We start from the raw sequence: 25,720 nt of genomic DNA on the forward strand, positions 1-25,720 counted from the left end.
AAGGCATAGATGGAGTTAATTTCCCACTCATTTATCCTTGATTCCTTTCAGAATACAAGGATCTGTTACAATTTTAGTGAACCGTGAAATTTGGCCTACAACATTTTTGACATACCCAAAAAAACGTAATTTCAACTCTGAAAACCCGGAAGTTACTGTACAAGTGTGTAGAGTTTCAAACATCTAGTATCGGAAATGCCATTCGTCAGCTTTGTTTACCTTCTTCCGCTACACCCTTGCCTGGTTGGTCACTCTCTCCCCTGTTTGCTGCTTTATTGTCATCTTCTTCTTCGTCTCCTTCGACTTCTTCTTCTTCCTTGTTATCCTCCAGCTGAACTGATTTATTTGCAGATAAATATTCAAGGGCAGTGACAACGTCACTGATATAAGGACGCGTGCTAGCTTCTTCTTGCAAGCACATAGCTGCAATTCCTAGTGCTTGGTAGAGATTCTTGGTGGGGAAATCACCGTTGAGCAAAGGGTCAGCCATTAAGTGGAACTTACTCTTGTCTCTGAACAACGGTTGTGCCTGCAACCACAGTCATAGACCATAGCTTCGTTAATAGTACTGATTAAATTGTACTGATAGCTGCTGTAAGAACAGTATTAGCCTTTCTCGAGCTTGATTAAATTGTGTTAATAATTCTATTAATGGAATATTACCCAAAGTACTAGATTCTGTTCTTCACTTGGTCTGTTAGTGTCAATGACTCTCCTCCCTGTGATAATCTCTAGGAACACAACTCCAAAGCTGTAGACATCGGATTTTGTCGTCAGCTGGCCTGTGCATGCGTACTCTGGTGCACAATACCCATATGTCCCCATCACCCTTGTACTCACGTGGGTCTCGTCCCCTGTGGGACCTAGTTTTGCCAGGCCAAAATCTGATAGCTTTGGGTTGAAGTTCTCGTCAAGCAGTATGTTTGATGCTTTGAAGTCCCTATAAATCACTGGCGGATCGGCAACTTCATGGAGGTACTCCAGCCCTCTTGCTGCGCCCTCTGCTATCTTCATCCTCGTTTTCCAATCTAATGGCTTCGTAGTTGGTTGTAAATCTGGAGGGAAGTTGGGGAAAGAAATTGTTATTAACATGACAAATGGGAAGGTAAAGCCGAAAAAACTTGGGCATTACCAAGAAGATGATCTTCAAGGGATCCTTTGGCCATGTACTCGTACACCAAAACCCTCTGAGGACCTTCAGCACAATATCCCACTAAATTGACGAGGTGCGGATCGTTTAAAAGGCTCAACATCAAAACTTCCACAAGGAATTCTCGGTTTCCTTGAAATCCATTCCTATCTAGATGCTTTACCGCGACAACCTGAATCAAATATTAAACCCTTTTAGTTACCGTCATTTACATTTCTCAGGTGAACTTCTGCAGGAGAACGGGGAATCCAAGGCGGGGGGTGGGACTGGGGAGATTGAAAATATATCAGAGGCTACCTGCTTGTCTATGAATCCCTTGTAAACCCTACCGAAACCACCTTCACCGAGTAAATTCTCCGCTGTAAAGTTTTTGGTTGCATCACATAGCTCACGGTATGAAAAAGTCTTGGCAGTGATGTTCTTGCCGTATTTGGCTATTTCATCGTGAATGTATCTGTGCTTGCTGCTATCTGAATCATACGAAAAACGGTCTTTTAGCATATCGGAAAGTACGTGCATTGTAAGAAAAACGAGAGGGAAACTATATATGTCACCTGTTTTGAAAGAGATATTTGCGAACGAGAATTTGTGTTTATTTTTCAGGAGTTCCTTGATGCTAGCCCTTAAAGAGGCTCTTAATGATCGTCTGTAGGTTGCTTTATATGACGTTCGACTGGAATTCGATGTCTTTCTGCTGATATTTGATGTCCGTCTAGTAGATTTACCTGTGGTTCCTTCCGGTTGATTTAGCTGTTCTTCGTCAGGAATTTTGATCTCTTTGTCATTCTCTTCTAGAATAATTCCGCAACATGGAAAGCAACTCATTGTTGCCCTCCGGTTGTCTTACCTCCAAAGACGATCACTTCAAAGGATGCCCGACAGCACAAAAATATTTTTCCGAGGCTGCAAATTCATACGAATGCAGTGAATTCAATCAAATACTGAAAAGATGGAGAGCCCCGGAAAAGCGTTGAAGGGGAAGATTATAGGAAACGAAGAAATTAGAATATACTTGCTTATTTTTTGGGGTTTTCTTAGGGAAGAGACAAATTTATTTTTTTTGGTAAAAATTCTAATTCTCTTCCCCCTTTCTGCCCTTCCCAGGTTTGTTTCAAATTAGCCAAACATACAAAGAAAACATTCTGCAAAATTAACTGTCAACTGTTTTTTTTCTTCCAAGCTTTTAGAAATGGACAATGACAGACACAGACCCCTAAAATTAACTGGAAAATTTCCTGTTTTAACGGTTTTCAAGAGTTTTTTAGATATTTCTATTTTTAGCATTTTCCTCTTTCCTCTAGTTGTTACACAACATAAAACAAGATGATAATAGATCCTAGTAAAATGACTTATTAAAATATTCGTGTTTCGTATTTACATGAAATTGGAGATGATGCTTGCACTCAAGGCCTACTATAAATAGTGTTACACAAATTTTTATTGGGTTGACTCATGTACATTTAGTTTTAGTGTGTTAAAGTGATCACTTTCAATTTTTAAGTGATCAATGAGAAAAATGAATTAATTATATAAGCTCGCTTCATGGTGAGACAGTCTCATACAAGACGAGCTGATAAGATTATTGTCATTAAAATGCTAATAATGCGCGTGTGTGTGTATATATATATATATATATATATATATATATGGGGAAGGAATCTATTAAGAAGGGGTTGAAAATCAGAAGGGTAAGAAGGACTTACACCTTTGATTACACTAAAATAAAAAATCTATAGTTACGAATTACGATTGAATCAAAAACACATAATTGTAAAAGTAACTATGTTACAATGAAAGGTAACCATGAAATAATTTTTAAAATGTTCTTAATTTATAACATAGTATTCTTTTTTGTATATATAGTAACAAAAAAAAAAAAAATTCTTCTCACCCTTCTCATTTTAAACTCTTTCTTATTTGATCATATATATATATATATATATATATATATATATATATATATATATATATATATATATATATATATATTCGGTTTTTTCCAATTATCAATATGGCCTCACCTAATATATAAAGTCTATTTTCCTAATCAAAAATTAATATATTATACGTACGGATAGTTAAGGGGTTGATATTAGAATTTGTGGAATACTTTTCGTTTAAAATCTAATCTTGTATTAGATGATTGAGAGTGTAGAAAGAAATACAATTCAATAAAATTAGTAAATTTATAATTTTCACAAATGTTTAAGATAGAAACAATTTTTTATATCAATTATGGTTAATCTAGTCATTGAAGATCCTTACTTTTGTGAATTATGATGATGTTTAATATTCACCACTTATACAAACAATCAATCTCTTATCATTCCTCTTACTTGTCAAGGAATTCTCCACCCCAAAATGATAGAATTTTTTTAAAAAATTGTTTCCATTATTATTTATGAATAATTACATGTAATATAAGTCAAACAATAAACACAAAATAAAAATTACAATAAATTAATAAAAATGAAAATTAAAGTCTCAAAACATTCCAATAGAGAAGAATTTGATAGACAATGAACAAGAACTACCCAACATAATCCCAAATAAATGGGTTTATAAACATTTTTTAGATTATATTGTATACAAATAAAAACAAGAGTATTTGGCAAAAATCAAATTCAAGACTTTAGCCGGCGAAAGTGATATATCAACATTTTACTTCTAAAAAGATGGTAGACAAATTCCAACAAAATCCCATTATACGTAATTCTTCCCACCGGTTTATTGTTTAACTGAGTATGTTATCAAAAACCAACCTAACAAAATCAATGATGTTTCAGTTGGCTATGTCAAATAGCCAAAGAAAATTATTTTTGATACATAGATTTTAATCCAGTTAAAAAATTAGCTTTTAAGCTAAAATGAAAAAACTGTTATGAATAGCTAATTTTCTTTATAAACAATAAAAAATTAGTATCTTATTTTATGTAATATCTGTATAAAAGTCTATTAATTTTTCTATTCCTTACGATCTTCTCCAAAGAATTTTCAAATTAAACCAAACTGAATAAATCTAAAAGCTTTAATTCACATATTTTCATAAAAATCAAACACTATATTAATGATATTAGAAAACATTAATTTATTTGTTAAATTAATAAGTATGACTGAGGTACGAATTAAAAGAATTGGCAATATCATAGCCACCATGATGGAGCAATTGATTTGGATCCTTGCCATTATTTCTTCCTTTCTTGATGAACAGACTAAAGTGTATGAAATTTATTCCTAGCGTTGTCCACTTTATATACTAAGTATTTCCTTAGAAAAAGCGTATTTGTCTGAATTTTTTGAGTCGTCATGATCATGTTGTAATATAATGTTTTAAATAATTTATGAGGATCTTTATCTTGTCTGGTTTAGTCACACTTAATTTCATGTATTTAGTTTTTTTTGAACATAAATTAGTCTTTTATAATATTTCTGTAGAATCAGGGAATTTATATTATATATGCCTAAGTTATGGTGCAGATCATTTGATTAAATGTAAAAGAGCGTTTGACTTATTTTATACTCATGAGTTACTCTTGTGAGAGACCGTATTTGGCAAGATAAAATTCAAACAACAAGCCCATATTCTCATAATATATATTAGACGGACTATTTTAACCCAAATATAAAGCGCATTTCTAAATGAGACCATCTGATACAATAATTTGTGATCAGATTCGCCTAATATTTATTAAGAGGAGATGAAGTATATTTTTGGAGACAAATAATGCCAATCAACCAAATCTTGATTTTTAATAATCTCCACTTTCTTTTTTAGTCTCAGCCATGTCTTTATTTGGATCTTGTTTGACTTCTTCAATCCTCATTATTCCATTATAAATACTTTGCCTATGTGCTTGTCGTGGTCTCAAGTCCGGATAAAATAGAGCTAACTTGTGACAATCAACTCATTAAAACTTAGTTACATCACATGATAATGAATTAAAAATAAGTTTTGGTACGAGCATCCCTTGTGAAAGCGCAAGCCTTAAAGAGGTTCAACAATGAAAAATATAATGCAAAATTAAACATAAGTGTTTATGAGGTATCTTGAATACCTCCCCCTCAAATATAGTTTATTATAATGAATTCAACAATTACAAGTATAATAAACCACCCTTATCTTGAGAACAATCTCTCAAGATCACAAATACTAAAGCAAAGTAAAAACACTCTCAAGTTTCTAACAATGCAATAGCCCTCTCAACAATATGTGTGTTTGTGGTGAATGTTACTATGAGTGATGAATCCTATTTATAGCCAAGATATTTATCACTCTTAGTATTCCCTCATAAATCACCATAAACATACATATAACATCTCAATTAACATCCTAATTAACTATGACAATAAACATTACAATAAACAATAGAGTAATGCACCACATTATTGCATAGACATTACAAATTCTGACCAAAATAGAATCCAAAGTAGTCTGCTGAACTTCCGCTTGACCCGAGCCACTACCTCGCTCGGTCGAGCGTGCTTCCAGGAAAGCTACTGACTTGTTCTGGACTTCTTGCTCGACCGAGCCAACACCGCTCGACCGGTCGAGCCAGACATAGCTCGATCGAGCGCCTGATCGAGCCGCTCACAGTCTGTTCCTCTTCTTGTTGCTTTGATCAAACAACTCTCATCAACCGTTCCAAACCTTAAACCACCCATATTCGACACATCTTTATCGACCCTCTCTAAAGTACAAGACAAAGCATGTTCGATTATATGTTTAAAGTTAACGTCATCATTATGATTATTGATACTTGCTTTAACACCTTGAATTATAGATAATGAATAAGATTGATTTATGATTCATATATAATGTAATCAACCTAATCTTTTGAGATTTAAGTTTTGACATTGTTATTTGTTGAGTATGACTATGAATCATCCCAATAGTTGTTGAAATGGGTGCCATGGTGTCGCATCGGATAAATCAGTTTCAAAAGGAGCATGGGTAGCTTATTGGTGCTCGTCTGCTTGGGCATTAGCGTAGGGTGCTTGGTGTTTGCACAAACACCAAGATGTTGCCTAAAATGAAGCGGAGTATACTGCTCGAACAAGCACTACACACACTCAAATGAGCATTCCCTTTAGGCTAGAAGTGTGAACGCAACACATGCGCTCCTCATATCCGGTGCTTGATATTCCACTTTAAAATAGGGATGGTTGAGATTCGAACCCGTGACCTCTGGTCGCATTAGCTCTGATACTATATCAAGAAATGAACTCAACCAAAAACTATCAAAAACTTAAGCTGATGGTTGAGACCCTAGAATATGTCATATACTCTAACACATAGCATAACAAGCTATTAGAGGAGGGAAGGAGAATAGCAAAAAGAAACATATGCACATTGCACAAGTTCAGGATTATATTAAACATATATCAGCTATAATGTGCAACCAAAATCAGCTCAGAAGTATGTGAGCAATAGATTAGTTCCCTACTATCAGTCATTTACAAAACCTCAATGGAGAATGCAAAAACTTCAATGATCTAATACCTTTTGTAAGAACTAAATTACCTTGATATATATAATGAAGCTTAGACATGACTGAAAACGTTGCCCGATTTTGTTTCTGTCAGCTCCTTTATCATTGTCTCAAGCTGTCTAATTCGAGCTTTCAGATCTTCCCTTGAACTCATGTTTGAGCTACTGTCATCGAGATTTTGCACGATTTCTGCAGATATACTCTCATTTCTATGCTCCCATGAAATTTCTCCTGCTTTTTTCAATAATCCCATTTCCTTAGACCCAAAATTGGTAGGTGAAGTTGGTAAGTTCTTGTCATAAACAAGTCTATGCAGTGGCTCAGTATATCCTGTGGACTGTAATTGTTCTTTCTTCACCATGACTTCGGAATCTAATACAAATTCGATCTTCTTAGCACACAAGTTCGTTATACGAGTAGATTCAGGAAAATCAAGATTATCCCTCGAAGTACACAACTCGAAACTAGGAGGTACACTACTAACATTGCTCCTTGGAGTAAATCCAGGGGGCACATCAGCCGGTTTAACAGCAGCACCACCTGTTTTTCCATCTGTTTTCGGTATAAACCCATGAGGCACATCAGCACATTCACCAACATTAGTAGCAACTCTCGATTTAGGTAAAAAACTGGGAGGTATATCAAGATTATTTCGAGGGGGCACGTCTGCCTCATATGTTTTCGGAATAAAACCAGGAGGCACATCCGCATAATCACTAACATTGCTTTTATCGATGTAGCCCATTGGGCCTGCACCCGCACTTATACAGGAACAGTCCGTGAATCCAAGAGGCATCGTTTCCTCATTAGCAGCAATTGTTCGAATCAGAAAGCTTGGCTTTATATCAATGTCAATAGTAGTTATGATCTCATTAAAAACATTGTTCGTCTCTTGACATCTTCTTCGCCTTTTGGAACTCCGCTTCTTTCTTACAACACCATCAAAAGCCGCATGACTAGTTAAAGCGGATTGGCGAAGCCATTTCAAGTATCTCATTGTAACTTGTGGCTCGTACGATTTCGATGGAGCATACAAAACTTCATCTTTTATAGGATTGATGTAACTAAACCAAGCCAATTGTACAAGGTCTCTTTTTGGGATATCAGAACCCATGAAAGCCCTTTTCACATACAAGGGTATGTCTTGATCAAACCCAAATTGCCTAGCTACTCTATGTGGGTTATATTGTTCAATTGTATCCATACCAACCAATTCACAAACCCTAAAAACACTAATCATAGATTTCACTTCATCCAAACCATCACCAACAATCAAAATCTTCTCATTTTCTCTACAAAAACCATCTATACTTTTGCAATAAGGGCGCCATTCAAAACTATCCCCGGCAGATTTCAAAAGAAATCTTGCATTCCCTAAATCTTCCTCATTAACCCCATTCCACCTTGCCAATCTAGGCTCACCAAGTTCAATTGAAATCGGTTCGGGTCGAAAATTAGGGAACCTTTCCCAAGCCCAAACTTGAACCAATTGTAAAGGTGCCCATGTAGTTATCAGAAACAAATCATCAAACTTTTCATCTTTATCAATTTTCTTTGCTTCACTAGTATTAATCATTTTTAAACTATTCACCATTGCACATTTGATCAAACTCAAGTCTCTATATATACTAGCCAAAACCATAGGAACAAGAGCAATTTTAATACCCCTAGCTAAAAGAATGGAAAACTTGAAAAATCTTTCAATAATAGTACCATAAGGAAAAGAAGGCAAAACAAACCTAGAAAGCCAAAAAGATAGAAAAGCTTCATGTTCAATCCCACTTTCACCACCCAATTTCATGAAATGTTTCATCCATTTTTCTTGATTAGCTCTTGGAATCCCATGAAGGGTTTGCAACAATTTCTTCTCAATTTCAGTAAATTCATTGTTATTAACAAACCCAGAAGCAGAATCCCCTAAAACAGAGTACCCACCTAAAACCATTACATCTTCCAATGTTATAGTAGCTTCCCCCCAAGGAAAAACAAAGGTATTTGTATCACAACACCATCTTTCTGCTAAATCAAAGAACAAGTCTAGATTTTGAACAATTTTATACCTAGAAGAAAGGATTGCATCATAAATTCCTGCCGTTTTCCATATACATTTGTATGATGAATGCAGCCTATTAATCCATGAAACCCATGAAGGATTAGGGTTCCTCCAGCCATTAAAAGTGCATTTGATGTACCTACGTCTGTTTGGAAGAGAATATGAAGGCAAGTCAGGGTTTAAATGAGTTAAACTTAGAGTGGGATTCAAGAAATGTGCAATCTTTTTTGTGGGTTTTCCTCCTTTAGAAGAAACCATTAATTCTTCCCTTTCTTCCATGATTATCTCTGGTTGTTCTGCCATTGTTGAGCATACAATGTATTTGTAAGATGATTTTTTTAGAGGACAAAGAGGGAGGAAAATGGTAGTGAAACAGAATACCGCATGGCAAGTACTTTTAGTAAAAAGGGTGAAAAATAGTGGAAATGAATAGGTTTTTGATATTTTTGTTTTGTGTCGAGTTTTTTATTTTTATTTATTTATTTTTTTTTTTGAGTTGTGTGTCCAATTAAAATTGAGTTTTGTGTTAAAGATATTTTTTTTGCATTATTGTAAATTGTTTTTTTGAACTCGTATTATACTATACATATTTGATAGATATTAGGCTGAGACTATTTTAAACACTTTTGTTTGGGGAGTATAAATCAAGAGATAATTATATTAATTTTTCGACATTCAATGTATTTTTTCAAATTATTTATATTTAAAATTATGTACAATTTTAATGGCTTTTCACTTCTCTTTCTTGAGACTCTGTTTTATCAATAATATTTTCCAATTTTTTTTTTAAAAAAAGTTATGTACAACTAAAATTATAAAAATTTAATATTATAAAAATATACGATAAGAAAAATAAAACGATATTTTACATGACTGTTTTTATTGGTATAGAATATAGTAGATCCCTTCGTATTGTGAACCTAAAACCCTACATGGCAACTGAGTATTTGCTAACTTGAACAATTTAGGAAGGGTTATTCTTGATCAATCTTCCAAAGTAGAATATTAAAAACATATTTTATCTACTTTCTTCGTTTTAATTTACTCGTAACATTAAAAATACTTATATTATGCACTATTTTCTTTAATTTGTGATTAATTTGTAATTTATAAGTTAAAATATAGTCAAGTGAGATCTTGTTTGATTCGTCTCAATGCAAAGATTATTAATATCATTTTTTATAGTTTTTTATTATACATAATTATAGATATTAAGAATTGAATTAGTGCATTGGACTGCGTGAAAAAGCAAAAGTGCAAGTATTTTGGAACGGAGTAAGTATCTCGTAGTAGAAAATTTATAGGTTATGATTAAAATTACCCTACCACTCGATCTTATAACAAATCTGATTTTAATCAATTTCAAAAATGAATTTTAAAATTATATAAAAAATAAATATGAATCTACTAGAAAGCGACACAAAATATCAGATCATAAGTCATGACCAAAATAAGCATTTTATGAGACCCTAAAACTAGATTTTCGATTTTAACAATCTTTAAAATAAATTTAAAATTCACAAATTTTTGTATGAGACGATCTCAACATGAGACATATCTCATACTTAAGTTAAATAGCCTAATAATAAAAAATTTTAGTGAATACATTTCTTATTTTAAGATTATCTAATCCTAAAACGATTTTATATAAAATGAATTATTTAAAATTATATAGAAATCAATATAAACGCATTTGAAACGACCCTAACAAGTAAGCATCCAATATGCTACCTGACCCATAAATAACTACTATTACTCCAAAAATGATTTCGGAATAAATGAACTGGAAACTTTCTCTGTACTTTTTCTATACGTCCATTATCAAGCCTTCCTTTCTTTGTCAATATAACATCAAAACTAGTACAGTAAAAATAGTTCAAAAACACTGAATAAACAGAGAAAATCAAAATCAAACAAAACCCATTTGATTTGATCCCAACCCAAAATTCCCATACCCAAGATTATGAACCCATTGTATGAATCAAGAACAGAGACACTAATATCCCCAAACAATCAAAATCCCACCATAAGAACTGCAAGGTTTTTAAAACCCATTGCAAGAAATCTTGACAATGTTTCAGAAATCCCCAAAACCCCATTTGTTTCAGACATTTTTTCTGTTCAAAACCTTCAAAAATGGCCTTTAATGGTGTTTTTTACTGGTTGGAACCCACCTCAGAAAAATTGGGTAGGATGGTTTAACAGGCTAGTCATACATCATGCTACTACTTGGATTAAAGCTGGTATATATGATGGGATTTTAGCTTCTTTACATGAAATTCCATGCAATAAAGGTTTAGTCTTCGGAGTTAGTGAATTTTGGTGTTCAAAGACTAATACTTTCATATTTCCATGGGGTGAAGCCACAATTACCCTTGAAGATGTTATGATTCTTGGTGGGTTTCCTGTAATTGGAGGGTCTATAAACAAACCCATTGAAGAAAATGATGATAAATTTGTGATTGAGTTGAAAAGAGTAAGAACTGAACTTTCTGAAGAAAATTTGAAGAACAATGGAAGAAATGAAGTTACCCATTTAGCTTGGCTTGATCATTTTATGGATGAAGAAGAAGAAGGAGAGATTGAAAATAAAGAAGGTGAATTTGAACATGTTGCTTTTCTTTCTTTATGGCTTTCTAGATTTGTTTTTCCTGATCTTAATGAAGGTATAATTGATGATTTTGTTTTTCCAATTGCAACCCATTTATCTAAAGGCACCCCAATTGAAATTGCACAATCTGTTCTTGCAAATCTTTATCATGAATTGACATTATTGACCCAAAATGTAATTGCCCCCCCTTTAGATTGTAAGCATTATACTTGTGGTTTGTTCAAGATTGTTCAGCTTTGGGTTTGTGAAAGATTCCCTGAATTTGGTGCAAAATTGGCTAAAACCCTAGAAATTGGTGATCCTAGGGTTGTTAAATGGGAAAATGTGAACTTTGAGTATAGTCTTTCATTAGTTAGATCAAGACTAAAAGTGGGTGAGAATTTTCAATGGCGCCCATATGCTAGTTATTTGAAGAAATGGGAACAAATACAATGGCCATTTTATGATGAATTAGATCAGATAGTCTCCGATTATGCAGATTTAGATGATCCTTTGTTGTCGTTTTGTCGGTTTTTGTACACTTGTGAGTTAAATGGACATGAAATGAAGTATAAGGAGATGTATCAGCCACATAGGGTAGCAATGCAGTTTGGGTATGATCAAGATCTTCCAGGACAATTCATAGTTCCTGCTTTTGATTGTGATAAAGTAGGTTTTTACATACCTTCTAGAAGTTTCTGTTCTAGGATTTCTGTATCTTACTATAATTGGTGGAAGAACTATATGTTATACCATGAAGAAGTAGTGAATGATTACTTTTGGCCAAAGAGAGGCAAGTGTATCAGTGAAAGTTCGGTTGAAAGGCAGCTTATGCTCGAAACGAATGCTTCGAGTGATCGAGACAATGTGCCATTGGCTTTACGAGTTCGACAGGGTTCAAGGAAGCCTATTGAAATCAAGACTAAAGGATGTCGGGTCAAATCTGATTCGGTTGGCATAGATCGGATGCCGTTAGATTTGAGACGGGTTTCGAACGTTGAAGAAAATGTGGCTTATGATTCTCTTGACATAGATCATATGCCATTAGCTTTAAGACATGAAACAAATGGTTTGAAAAAAGCAAGACTTAAACCACCAGATAGGTATTATTCTACTGAGAATGTAGGGAAGAGCCAGACTGAAGGGTTTGTTGTACTATTGTCAGATTCTAACAGTCACTTTTCTGTGCAAGAAAGTAGTGTAGGAAAGACTAGTACTGATCCCGAAAGAGATGTTAAGGATAGTATTAGTAGATTGTCGAGCAAAAAGCTATTAGCTAGTTTGGCAAGGATTGAGAAAGACCTTGCGGTTCTCAAGACTAGAGTGATATATGATTGATGTTTTCTCGATACTACTCTGTTTCTGTGAATTTGCATCATTGTACAAACGAGGCTTTTTTAAGGGACAGAGGGAGTATTAGTCTAATTGATTCTTGTTTGTTTGTAAGACTAGAGAAGAAAACCTTTGTATTGAATGAAGAGTAGTTTTAGTACTTTTAGGTTCATCTTCTTATTGTGAGGAGGTTGTGTAGGTTGTTAGAATCATGCAAAGGAGAATAGGTATAATAATAGTATGAGTCTATGGCGATATATTGAAGGCGATGTGGGTGACTTTTACTTGAGCAAGGTCTGAGGGGTGCGGATGCACAGAACTTTAATCTTGTAATAATATAGAGGTTGTTTCGTCTTTGAATGCAAATAATATCTACTAATGATTTAACATGTCATTTTTATTATATTTCATTATAATTCGAAACTAAAAAGCCTTAAAAGGCTCTGGATCACTGTTGTGCATGACTGCATTCATTAATGAACAAACATCATTTATTACCAACTGTACAAAACCAGTATTACTGCATATTCTTAGTTCTGTAACAGCCTAACAGGGTTACAAACAAGGGGAGAATCTAGGCATGAGTCTGCCTAGACAATAAGTCCGGTCAAGTGATAAAAAATCCCATTAATATTGAATTGTGCAACATATAATGATATAATGTAGAAAAATGGACATTGATTTTGTTTATTACATATGTAGAAATGAGTGTTTGACCTACTCTATACTACTGTTAGGATTTTCCCTTGTATACAAATACAAACTAGCACTTTGCTGACATTATAAGCAACACAACATTACTTATATTCATCAAAGATAAAAGCACAATGTCAAGGAACCAACTCAACCAAAAGATTAAGCTGATGGTTGAGGCTCCAGGATGTTATATACTCTAACACGCCCCTCACAAGGAATCCTACTGAAATCGAGACTAAAGGATGGCGTGTCAAATCTGATTCGCTTGGCCTATGCTACTCGGACTTTTATTTTGCTTCACGTATTCGTGTCTGATCCTTGATGCTCGAACATGGTATGACGCTTGGATACTTCATTTTAGACGTAAAATTGAATATTTAGATGTATTCAACACTTGAACACGCACTAGTATCCAACATCAATACCCAAGTCCAAATAACATAGCGCTTGGCATAGATCACATGCCATTAGCTTTGAAGCGGGTTACGAATGCAGAAGAAAATGTGCCTTATGATTCTCTTGACACAGATCATATGCCATTAGCTTTAAGACTTTAAATAAACGCTTTGAGAATGTAGGGAAGAACCAAACTGAATGATTTTTTGTACTATTGACAGATTCTTACAGTCACTTTTCTAGCTTACTTTGGAATTTCAGCAACTAGACCGTCTTTATAAGAGACGGTTCTCCCAGGCCCGGCCCAACAATAAAAAAAGCGAAAAATCTAAAGACTGATGTGCGCATTTGAACCTATTTGGAGTTGATGTTATAATCTATTAAAGTTAGTAGTATAACCTATTAGAGTTAGTATTATAACCTATTACAGTTGACATTTTAACCTAATAAAGTTAGTGCTTTAACCTGGTTAAAACGCCAACTTTAAAAATCAACTTCAACAGGTTAACATATCAATTTGAGCAGGTTAAAACACCAACTCTAAACAGGTTTTACGATGCATGTTTTTTTAGTCGTTGTCTTTTTAGTAATAAATAATAATGTGTCGGTCCATTGTTTTTTCTAAAAACCGTATCTAAGTAAGAATTTGTGTTGAAATTTTAGTATTTGGCGCCTTTGTTTTGCCGTTATAAACCTCTTAAGCTCTCCCTCTTCATTTGCTGGCAAACCTTCATCAATGGCGGAACATTCAACAATCAAAACCCTAAAACCATATCCAAATCAAAACCCCACAAAACCCTATAATTGTCTGACATTTTCTTGCAGAAAAATCTTCATTTGTGGCCAGTTAGAGTGAGTTTTCCTGGGTGGAGAAAACCCCATTAAAATTGGGCGGAATGGGTTGAGAAATTATCCATCAAATTCGCCAAAATCTGGGAATATCAGGTATTTGTGATGGAATCCTCTCTTCTTTACATGAAATTAAATATAACCCAGATATTAATCTTGCTTTAGCTGAATTTTGGACTCCAAAAACTAATACTTTCATTTTTCCATTGGTTGAAACCACCATTTCTTTGCAAGAAATAAAATTTTTATTTGGAATGCCTGTTTCAGGAGAAAGTATGGATTTATCTCTCACTGATAATTCTTCTAAGAATTTAGTACACATATTGCAACAAGTAGAAAATGCTCTGTCATAATTGATTGTGAAAATGATTCTTGGATTAAGTTCATTATCATGTTTTTTTTGGGTTGCTGTTCATCTTGGTCAAGGGAAAAAAAATTGCTCTAGCTCCTGCTGTTCTTGTTTGTTTGTACAATAATCTTACATTTCTTACTCAAAATGCTGCTGATTTTGTTTATAAGAGTGAAATTTCTGTTTCTGGGTCATTTTAGACTGTGTTCCTTTGGGCTTTAAAGTGGTTTCCTTTGTTAGGATCAAAGGTGTTCATTCGGATAATTGTGTTGATTCCGGATTTTGCATCCATATTGTATTTTACATAATTGTAAATCACTTTTAGAGTAAGGTCAAATTGGGTTCAGTAACATAGTCGGATAAATTTCTAATCATTGGGTCTATTTTAAACACCTATAGTTAGGAACATAGGGTACAAGCTAGCTAAACCTTCGAGTTTTGGACAAAAGTGAGCGTTCGAACTATTTTGTTTTAGTATCTTGGATTCGACTCTAAATAATGTCATATCATATCATTTTTCAGCGCATGATCAGCCTTAATCCCAAAAGATTAGAATCGTCTAAAAAGAAAGTGTTGATCACAACAAAATTTATTAATTTTAATAATTTTAAACAAACATAATAATTCATCCTGATTCTATGGACAACAAAATCTTCATTTATCTTTGACATAAATAATTCAATTATTTTACCAAAATTTAAAATTTCCTACGTGTTCCCAAGTAATAGACTGTTTCTATATTTAAACAAAAAAATTCCCTCTCATTCTGTTTCCTGCCTGTTCTTCGTCATCCTAACTTCCTAACCACCTTCTAATTCTCAACCATTTGTGCCATTTTTTGCTGTCAATTCTCTTGCAAAAAATAGCAAATCATCAAATACACACCCTTTTTCATAATAATCATATAATTTTTTTGGGGTAAATCATTTAAGGGAAAATTCAAACAACCCAAAAAATTATCAAAAAAGTATGTATGATTCAGGAATGGATAGATCACAATACGCAAACATAGCTCATTCAGACCCGAACCTACCTAGAATGGATGATGAATGTGATTACCCGGATCGACAGAGTAGTTTCTCGGCTTTTGGAGGGCATTCCTTCATTGATGATGCACCTAGAATAAGCACAGAAATGTCACCAATGATGATGTCTCCATGGAACCAAGTTTCACCCTTTAAGCCTTCTTGGTCTCATCAATCTCAACAATCTCGGGATTCAGGTCAGATCAATGCGCTTGTTGGATCGTTGGTTCGAGAAGAAGGGCATATATATTCATTAGCTACCAAGGGTGATTTGTTATACACAGGGTCCGACAGTAAAAACATCCGGGTTTGGAAAAACTTGAAGGAGTATTCCGGGTTCAAGTCTGCATCCGGGTTGGTTAAGGCTATTGTGATCGCGAATGGGAAGATATTTACGGGTCATCAAGATGGTAAGATTCGGGTTTGGAAAGTGTCACCTAAGAATCCAAGTATTCATAAAAGATCAGGTTCTTTACCTACATTGAAGGATTTGTTTAAGGCCTCAATTAAACCGAGTAACTATGTCGAGGTCAAAAAGCATCGAAGCTCGTTATGGATTAAGCATTCAGATGCTATATCAAGTTTGAGTATGTATAAGGAACAAGGGATTTTGTACTCGTCTTCATGGGACCACACTTTTAAGGTGTGGAGAGTTACAGACTCGAAATGCCTCGAGTCTGTAGTTGCCCATGAAGACGCGGTGAACTCAGTTGTGTCGAGTAATGAAGGGATGGTGTTCACCGGATCAGCTGATGGCACGGTTAAGGTATGGAGACGAGAAATGCAGGGGAAAGGCACAAAGCATTTCTTTGTACAGACATTACTGAATCAAGAATGTGCAGTTACTGCTCTTGCAGTTGATCCTACAGGCTCAATAGTTTACTGTGGGTCTAGTGATGGAATGGTTAGTTTTTGGGAAACCGAGAAGAATCTAGCCCATGGGGGTGTTCTTAAGGGTCATAAGCTAGCTGTTCTGTGCTTAACTGCTCGTGCACGACTCGTGTTTAGTGGCTCTGCTGATAAGACTATCTGTGTATGGCGTCGAGAAGGCACGATTCACACGTGCCTCTCGGTTTTGACGGGCCATAACGGGCCTGTTAAGTGCTTGGCTGTGGAAGATGATAAGGATGCTAAAGGTCTTAAGTTTATTGTTTATAGTGGAAGTCTTGATAAGTCTGTCAAAGTATGGAATGTTGCTGATCAAGAAGGAATTACAGGATTGGGAATGGGAACAATGCAGCAACAGCAGCAGGTTTTGGAGGTTGAATCCGCATCTGAATCTTTGCGATCTGATCGTAGCTCTCGGTGAATGCATTCACTTTTGCACTAGCCTTCTGGTTCGCTTATGCTTTTTGACTTTTTGCCTGGTCAAATAGCAGTTAACAACTAATTTTTACTAAACATTTTAATATCTAATTTATCAACATATATACATCCTGCAACTCAAACCAACCAACAACTACATTCAACTTTAGCCAATTACAATTATTTGCAAAACAAGCCTTTAATATAATGAGTGCAAGGTAAATGTGATTGGAGAGCTTGTTAGCTAAGAGTGTACTTGATGAATTGTAATTGTATGTATGAGGGTAAACAAAAGGAATTGTGATTATGGAGGATTGGTGATTTTCATATTTAATTTTATAATTTTTTTTGTTGATTGTTGCATGATGATTATTTTTTATTTGTATGGCTATGAAAAATGTTAATTTACAAGTTTTTTTTGGGAAATTACTTATATTATATAACAAAAATACAAAGAAAGCCTATGAGGATAACAAAAATTACTAAAAACCCTTGAAAAAGAAAATAATTCTGAAGTCCAAACAAGGTGTAAAAACAAACTTGTTGGCTACTAGCCTATCACGAACAAATGGTAAATAGTGGGTCCAAATGAGGTTAATAAGAACATGTTGAAAAATCAACTTTAGGCTTTTTCCAGAAGAAAATTCGACTTGAATATTCCTGCCGATCTTGTTTTAGTTCGCTATTATCCTTTTCTTCTTCTCCTGTTTTTAGGCTTACGTTATAATGTATTTTATTGTGATTATATACAATAAATAATCACAACAAATTACATTAATTAGAACTATTAACAATTTCCCTCATCTCTCTAATTATAATCATACCCTAATTTCAATTCTTCTCAATTACCAAAAACACCATTAACAATAAAACATCTTGGTTGGATGGTGGACAAGTTTGATATAGCAAAATAAGTTAAAGTTAATAAAACAATAAGGTCATGGAGTAGATAAAAACATAATAAATGTATCATATTACTATAAAAATCACCACCTTACAAACACAAGTATCCCCTTCCATCATATATGGAAGATACTAAAAAAATCAATACGATATAATCATAAATACAAATATTTAAAAAGCTCAATTAATTAATAGCCATTTCTTTTAATACCATGACAAAATTTTTAGGCTATAAGCTTAAATTTTTGGTGGAGAAAATTTCTCAACGAATAGATTAATATATATATATAACTAAATTAACAACATCTTCTTGCAATGCAAAGATGACCGGTGACAAGAAAACTTTCACCTTTAGTAGGATCTATATAAGGGCAAGAACCACTTGTTGGTTTATCCAAGAACAAATTCCATTTTGCAGTTGTATTATCAGTTGAAAACTTGGTCCAAACAGCAGTAGAATTCTCATATCTACCATGTGTAAGTCGTTTGAACTTCAAATTCTCATTCTTTTCGAACTTGTTAGTGTCGAGATCGACGATGAATATATCTCCGTATGGTCTAACAGAGTGCACAAAGAGAGGCAAAGAGATTGGATCACAAGACACTGCTGCGAGATCTCCAGCAATAACTATACTCTTTCCGTCAGGACTAAAGTATGGATGACTCACATGCCCTGCAAATAAGTCTCCTCGTCCTAGTTGTGTCGTGTCATATCCACTGTCGATAACTTTTAGCCATGCATCAGGATTGTTGGCTTTTACCTGGTAGAATATATAGCATATTATAGTAACAGATAATAATAAGATGGGTTTGAATCTCATCCAGTTAAATGATTGTTAAGTTTAGTTGAATTTATTATCAATGCCAGTATATAATCGAGAAAACACGAGGTGCGTACACTTTATAAACCAAAGAGATACCATCCCAAAACCATATAGCAATGGGAGGAAGGGCTCTAATGACTTATAAAGTTTGCACACAATCTTTAATTTATCGAGTGAGGTAAACCATCCCAACACATCCACGCCTCATTTCAAGTAGAATATTAAGCTCTAGGTATGCCTTCGCACTTTTAACCAAAAAGGTTCTCATATGAAGGGCTATGAGTGATAGTAAGGGCGAAGGCACATGAAGAACATATCTCCCATTGAATTTTTGACTCTGCCCTCTTACTAATTTATCATAATTAACATATCATCAAGTGAAGTTCGATGGTCAAAGTAGTAGAGTTGAAACTTGAGGTCCGCAGTTGTAGTCTTTATGACATGCTACACAATTTTTTAAATAATTTTTCATAAACTATGAATTTAATAAACTTTTTTTGGGATCTCTTTGACCATATTCTTCCTGTCCTTATTTTGAAGAGGGTACGGGCATGATTTGCTAGTTCACTACCTAGAACCCTTGCTATATGAGGATCTACGGGGTACGATGGTAAGTTTTTGAGAATGCATTGACGCAGGATTGATCCTGAGATTTGTGAGGCCTGGGTTGTGAGACCCTAATTTCTAAATATACTATTATGACTCCCTAACTATTAACTACTAAAGTCACCGTCTATCTAGTAGTTTTGGATGGGACGGGGGCACAGGCCCCTCTTGCCCCCTTATAGTGCCCTGCATCAACGATTTAGCTCATTAAATTGTAAATTAAATTCTTGGCTTCACACTCATGCGTGATAGAGTGTAAAACATTTTGTCGGAATACAATAATTGAGTTGATTCGTTAACATATATCACCAGGTATATGCCGAAGTAGCCAGGATCAGGTAAGTCTTCTTTCTGGGCTGCCGTTGGATTTGCACGGTTTGATGCGAAAACAATCCAATCTCCTGTAGACGACCATTGACAATGTGTGTCTGTCCATTCACCATTTGTAAGACGAGTTATTTCTCCTCCCCCAAACTCACCTACTTCTGCATCTTCCATTATGTATAGATTTTTATTTCCTTCTCTTGTTGATCGAAATACTAGCTTTGTTCCTGTTGAAGAGTAAATGGTCTTAGATTTTACATACAGACTACTTGTTAGAGTATATTTCCTCCGTTTTTATATTAATAGCTACGCTTCACTTAAAAAGCTCTCAATAAAAGGCTAGGCTTAAGTGTAACTATTAATAAAACCAGAGATAGTATAACATATGCATCAACACTTCTAGTCAAAGACTCTCGTGTGAGGTGGCGTGTTAGAGTATATAATATATCCTAGAGTCTCAATAAATAATAAGTGGGTTTATTTCAGCGAAAAAAATTAGTTTATTATTGATAATTTATCCTTATTAACGTTAATATTATACAATATTTTAGTTTTAGATAATGACCAAAAAAAATTCGAAAATCAGATCTTATGGACTTGCCTTGAAATTCGCCCCAGCTGATAATCCAATAGTTGAATGTATTTTAAATTAATTGAATTGATGTTTAGTAGAATTTATTGATATCAAATTTATTAAATTTGCAAGAAAGAAATTACATACCTTGGGGATTTGTGGATGGAAAAGCATTATTGAAGCGTTTAGTGAGCTGTTTGCGTCGCTGGTTACCATGCGCAGCAATTGGGATGGCACATATATGAACTTGTTCATTTTTACTAAATGATGGTCCCTTGCTTATATACAACACATCTTTTTCTGGATTTTGATTCCAAACCGGCGCGAATACGCTGTTTGAGTCTTCCATCTACGTTATGTTGTCGTTTTTATAATATAAAACATATATACGTATGAGCTTTAATCATTAGTTTAATCTTTTGATTCGTTTTAAATCATTAGAAAATTAAAAAGAACCAACCTCATGAACCCTACGCAAACCTTCCTTGTCTGCGACCCACACGGCTTTGAACTCGTTATCGACAAATGCAAGTTTGGATCCATCTGGGGAAAAGGTTGGAAATACTCCTGACGCTCTGAATACTCCTATTTCTTCATCTGGAGATTTTATTTTTACGAATTGTGTCTCCACAACCGCATACTTCGTTGGAAAAAACGAACTTATTAGTTTTTAATACTTCTATGATTGAATGAAACTAAACTGAGCTGAAAGAGTCTAAGACTCTAAACTAGTGAACATGTAGAGAATAAAACAAAAAATAAGTTGAGAAAAACAGGATCTAATTAGCTTGTAAGTTTATAAAGCGAAATAACACTTTCGTATTAACATCCTCATTTAGGGTTATTAAACGAAGACTTTTTTAATTAATATTTGATTTTAGAGCTATTCTTATGAGAGACTGTCTCTCGATGAGATGACCTCAAACAATGAGCATATATTCTCATAATATATATTAAATAGACTATTTAACCATTATAAAAGCGTCTATCAGTGAGATCGTCTTCTACAACAATTTGTATATTTGATATATTTATTTTGTAATTTGTACATGTAATAGTAGATTGTATTGTTACCTCGTCAATATTGTCCGTGACCTTGCAACGGTGATAACCTATGTGCTTTAGTCCATTTTCATCCACTATTACAAATGGATTAAAATGGTCCGCTAAAGGTCGGACCGTTTGCGTAAGTTTTTGTTTGGCGTCCTTCGGCTCATTTGAATTTGCGGAAGCCTCAAAAACTTCAATATGTCGATATTGTGCTTCTTCTCGATTGTCGCCAAATTTCGACGGTTGACGAATAGTCGCAACAACCACCGTGTTTGCATCGATGGCAGCCGGTGTTATTGCATTAATATTTTCTGGTGTGATTCGAGTCTCAGATTTCGATCCCTCAGAAATGTTTACTTTAAAAACACCCCAACGTTTTGCCATTTTAACCTTTTCGATGTTGCGATGGAAAAATAAGGTGTCGTTGCTCCCCCATGTTGGCCAACCACCATCTCGAACAACCATTTTTCGCTCTGATGGATCGTCTAAGTTGATCACAATTATGTTAGTTTGGAGGTCTTCAATCTCCCCACACCAACCACCATCTTTGCCCTCAAAAGATGCAACGGCTAGTTTTGTTCCGTCAGGAGATACTGAAGGGTTCAAATCAGCTTGACCTACTCATTTGAAATATCTAATTTAGGTTATTTCTTTCATAATCGTATATAAGTTCAAAACTATTTATTAAATTTAGATTTTATACAATTCAAATGTTAAGCAGACACAATATAAATTCCATCCAAGGTTATTCAATTCTATCCAAATTTAAATCAAATCTAAACTTAGACATGATACAATCAGACTCGACTCAAATTCAACCCAACTCAGACCTGTTTATAATTTGAACAACATATGTACACTAATTGTTCCAAACAAACCTAACTCAAATTGGAGCCGACACTTACATATCAACACAATTTTACCCGAAATAGATGCAATCCAAAGAGATATTGGACCTAATTTACCTATTTATTATCAAGCCTATTTTCAAGCTCAATGATTGATCGAATAATTTCTTTATAATACTATTATATCCCTTTAAATTTGTCCTATTTAATTATTTTATAGGAGAATTTCTCATTGAAAGATCAATTCAATAGAAAGCAATATGTTCGGTTAGCAGTCCACATTGGACAATTAGAATTGATTAGAAAAGAAACTTTAAAATACTAACAAAATAGATTGATAAATACTTCTTACAATTGCAATATAATTATTATTTTTTATTTTATAAAAGATAGAGTAAGAAAAGAAGAGTGCTAAACTAAAATTAAATTCATAATTTATTTTTGAAAATAATACTTATTCTTCATCTAAAACAACACTCGATTTTCATAATATCATAATATGATATTTATGCATATATATTTTTAAAGGAATATTTTGATAAATTTGTGCGCGTTTTCATTGTTGATAGTCAACTTTTGATCGATCATTATCTATTTCAACGAACATGAGTGATAACGTATTTAATACATTACTTCTATATATAAAACTAATTATCAACATCATTGCATAGATAATATTAAAATTATTTTTTGTTAATGATAATGCCAAAATATTTTTATGATTTTCATATCAAGTTTAATACTTCTGTGTCTTATTTGGATAAAAATAACATGAGTTATAAATGATCGTAAATTAATTTACCAATCACTTATTCTATGTTTTTAAAATTGAGTTGTGCATATTGCAAAAATACGGTCAAAACGGATTTTACGGATGATTTCGCAGACATTCCGGTACATTTTGCGGTAAACTCAAAAACCTTTACAATACAATCACAATATAGTGATACGATCTTGTTTCTGCACTATAATATAGCTTTTAAGTCAATTTACCCAATTGATATACATTTATTTGAATTTAATATTTATTTCATATCCTATCAACTTAAAACCAAAATAATTAAATACCTTAGTATATATTTACAAGTGAACAAATAAGTTAACCAAAAAAGCTAACAAACAACAATCATTATACATAAAAAATAAAAAAATATTTTTGATCAATATTTTTTCCTAAGACTTATAATAAGTCAAAATTCGCAAGTATTGTTGATTCGGATGATCAAGATTTCAAATTTACAGTTTTGGGTCGATTCAAAATTAAGTATTGTCTCTCTTTTTAACATATAAATCCATTATGATATTGAGTTAAAGTCGAAATCTATTATAAGATCGGTAAATGTCAGACCTATTTTGAACAGCTAACAACAGTATTACCTGGTGGTGTAAGGCGTTCGGTTTCGCCGGTCGAAAGATGAGTTCGAAAAACAGCAGTCCAAGGCTGATGAGGCTGCCCAGGATCATCCTTAGTAGACACATAAACTATATAATCACCAGCAAAACATCCATTATCTTCAAGTCGTGCACCATCGAAAGTACCATAAACATCAGCGAAACTCAAAACTTTAACAGTCTTATCACTAAAATGAAGCCCAATATGTAGTGTTTCAAGACCTTGTGTTCGTTCAGACACGAACACAAGGCCTTTAGATAGACGACTGGACAATACATCGTCTATCGTTGCACCCGATTCGAGAACGAATTTCGGGTGCAACAACATTTTTTTGAGGGATGGAATAGGTATGATTTGACCATTGTAGTTGTAGAATTGTCCATCTGATAAACAAAGTTCGGTTTGAGGGTGTGTGGATGGATATGGTAGTGAGTATAAGTCGAGTGCTACGGGTGGTCGATAGGTTGCGAAGAAACAAATACTACCTCTTTTCTCCCCCATCAATACTTTGCCTTTTTTTGGGTTTTTTGTTTGGGGTTTGGAGTGTGGTGAGCCTAATTGGTAGCATGTTTCATATAGGTGATGATGGTCAAAAGACTAATAAGGGGTCAACACAAATTCTTAAATGAAACGATTTTATGGTGAGAGAAATAATTTTACAGTGAGATTATCTTTATTGGGCTGACCCATGTATATTTAATGTGTCAAATGATTACTTACATTTTTAAAGTGTTCAATTAGAAAAATAAGTTAATTATAGGAGTTTATTTCATACGATATAGAATATCATACAAGACGAGCTGAAGGGTCAAATTTTTTAATTAGATTTTTTTAATAAATTTGAGAATTAGATTTTACCCTCAGTTTATACACTAACTGCTTTTATTTTCCCAAGAGAAATGTGGATCTGCTTCTTGTTGGTCTACTCCCTAGTTTTCCCATCCCTTCAGGCTTCACTTTTCAGCCAACCTTGTATACAAAAAAGTTTTTTCTATTAAATTAGTATTATTTTTATTGTAATAATGATTATCAAGGTGATTTTATTTTATTTATTTAAATTAATTATTGTTGAATTGGATGCTTTTCTTTTGATTTTAGGGAAAGGACAATCATCTAGAAGCAAGAAAATAAAAAAGAGAATTAATTTTTCTTTTGGTAGTGAAAATCAAATGGTTTTTATTAGGGATGGAGAGATGAAAGCCTTCAACCACTAATTTGTGCTTAATCATATTTTTTTTTACACTTAATTTTCTCTATATTCAATTTAAATTAAATAATTGAAATTTACTTTTACTGAATACTGTTGATGAGAAATAAAAATTAATACTATTGATGAGAAATAAAAATTAAGATATTATAAAGGTATTTCAGATTAACTAATCTATTTATTTATATTATTTATTTTTTTATTTTAAAGTCATCTTCATTATGTTACATGGAGCCATGTGAAGCAATTACTCACATCGGCAATGTCGGAGAAACAACGTGAATGTCACGACTTTAATTTTAGTCAATAATGTTACAAGTCAACAAACTGAGTAATTATGCAAGGCATATACAAAGTAACAAAACCGATTAAATTCATTAATTTATGTTAGATTTGGTACACAACATGAATTCATTAAAGTGATATTAATGAACAATAATAAAGGATTATATGCTACTGGTATATCATCACCATTAGGGGTGTTCAAAATCAGATATCGAATTGATCCGAATTTGGATATCCGATTTTTCGGATAATGAAAATCACTATCCGTTTCTGGTCCGAAAAAATCGGATAGCCGGAATCCGGATATCTGGTTTAATCCAAATTGAATACCGGATATCCGGTTTTAGACTTTTTATTTTTTTTGTCTTTTTTCAAACAATTTTACATTTCTTTCGACATAACTATTTAAGCTCACTTCGCTTTCTATCTTTAATCAAGCTTTTTTAAAAAAAAAATTCAAAAATAAAGCTTA

At 33.7% G+C, this 25,720-nt stretch overlaps 5 protein-coding genes across 5 annotated transcripts; 2 read left to right on the top strand and 3 right to left on the bottom strand.

The window, feature by feature from the left end:
* Window positions 1-205: 205 nt before the first annotated feature.
* LOC130818692 (probable serine/threonine-protein kinase PBL23) lies at window positions 206-6,062 on the bottom strand. The gene is made up of 7 exons (XM_057684851.1): window positions 5,920-6,062; window positions 1,998-2,053; window positions 1,705-1,941; window positions 1,448-1,620; window positions 1,133-1,322; window positions 664-1,055; window positions 206-529 (listed from the first exon to the last, which is right to left on the bottom strand). Exons 1-7 carry the CDS (start codon window positions 6,060-6,062, stop codon window positions 206-208), a joined length of 1,515 nt encoding a protein of 504 aa, XP_057540834.1.
* Window positions 6,063-6,067: 5 nt separating this feature from the next.
* LOC130818258 (uncharacterized) lies at window positions 6,068-9,070 on the bottom strand. Its single transcript, XM_057684366.1, has one exon. The coding sequence runs from the start codon at window positions 8,993-8,995 to the stop codon at window positions 6,692-6,694; it is 2,304 nt and encodes a 767-aa protein (XP_057540349.1). The 5' UTR covers window positions 8,996-9,070; the 3' UTR covers window positions 6,068-6,691.
* Window positions 9,071-10,481: 1,411 nt separating this feature from the next.
* On the top strand, window positions 10,482-13,078 carry LOC130818264 (uncharacterized). The gene has a single exon (XM_057684374.1). It carries the CDS (start codon window positions 10,656-10,658, stop codon window positions 12,618-12,620), a length of 1,965 nt encoding a protein of 654 aa, XP_057540357.1. The 5' UTR covers window positions 10,482-10,655; the 3' UTR covers window positions 12,621-13,078.
* A 1,081-nt stretch (window positions 13,079-14,159) lies between these two features.
* Window positions 14,160-17,630, top strand: LOC130818281 (protein JINGUBANG-like). Its single transcript, XM_057684396.1, has one exon. It carries the CDS (start codon window positions 15,874-15,876, stop codon window positions 17,236-17,238), a length of 1,365 nt encoding a protein of 454 aa, XP_057540379.1. The 5' UTR covers window positions 14,160-15,873; the 3' UTR covers window positions 17,239-17,630.
* Window positions 17,631-18,187: 557 nt separating this feature from the next.
* Window positions 18,188-24,357, bottom strand: LOC130818259 (uncharacterized). The gene is made up of 6 exons (XM_057684367.1): window positions 23,741-24,357; window positions 21,540-22,132; window positions 20,926-21,105; window positions 20,613-20,814; window positions 19,877-20,118; window positions 18,188-18,898 (listed from the first exon to the last, which is right to left on the bottom strand). The coding sequence occupies exons 1-6, from the start codon at window positions 24,255-24,257 to the stop codon at window positions 18,434-18,436; spliced, it is 2,199 nt and encodes a 732-aa protein (XP_057540350.1). The 5' UTR covers window positions 24,258-24,357; the 3' UTR covers window positions 18,188-18,433.
* Window positions 24,358-25,720: the final 1,363 nt, after the last annotated feature.

This window comes from Amaranthus tricolor, chromosome 7 (genome assembly GCF_026212465.1).
Source record: "Amaranthus tricolor cultivar Red isolate AtriRed21 chromosome 7, ASM2621246v1, whole genome shotgun sequence".
Taxonomy (NCBI): Eukaryota; Viridiplantae; Streptophyta; class Magnoliopsida; order Caryophyllales; family Amaranthaceae; genus Amaranthus; species Amaranthus tricolor.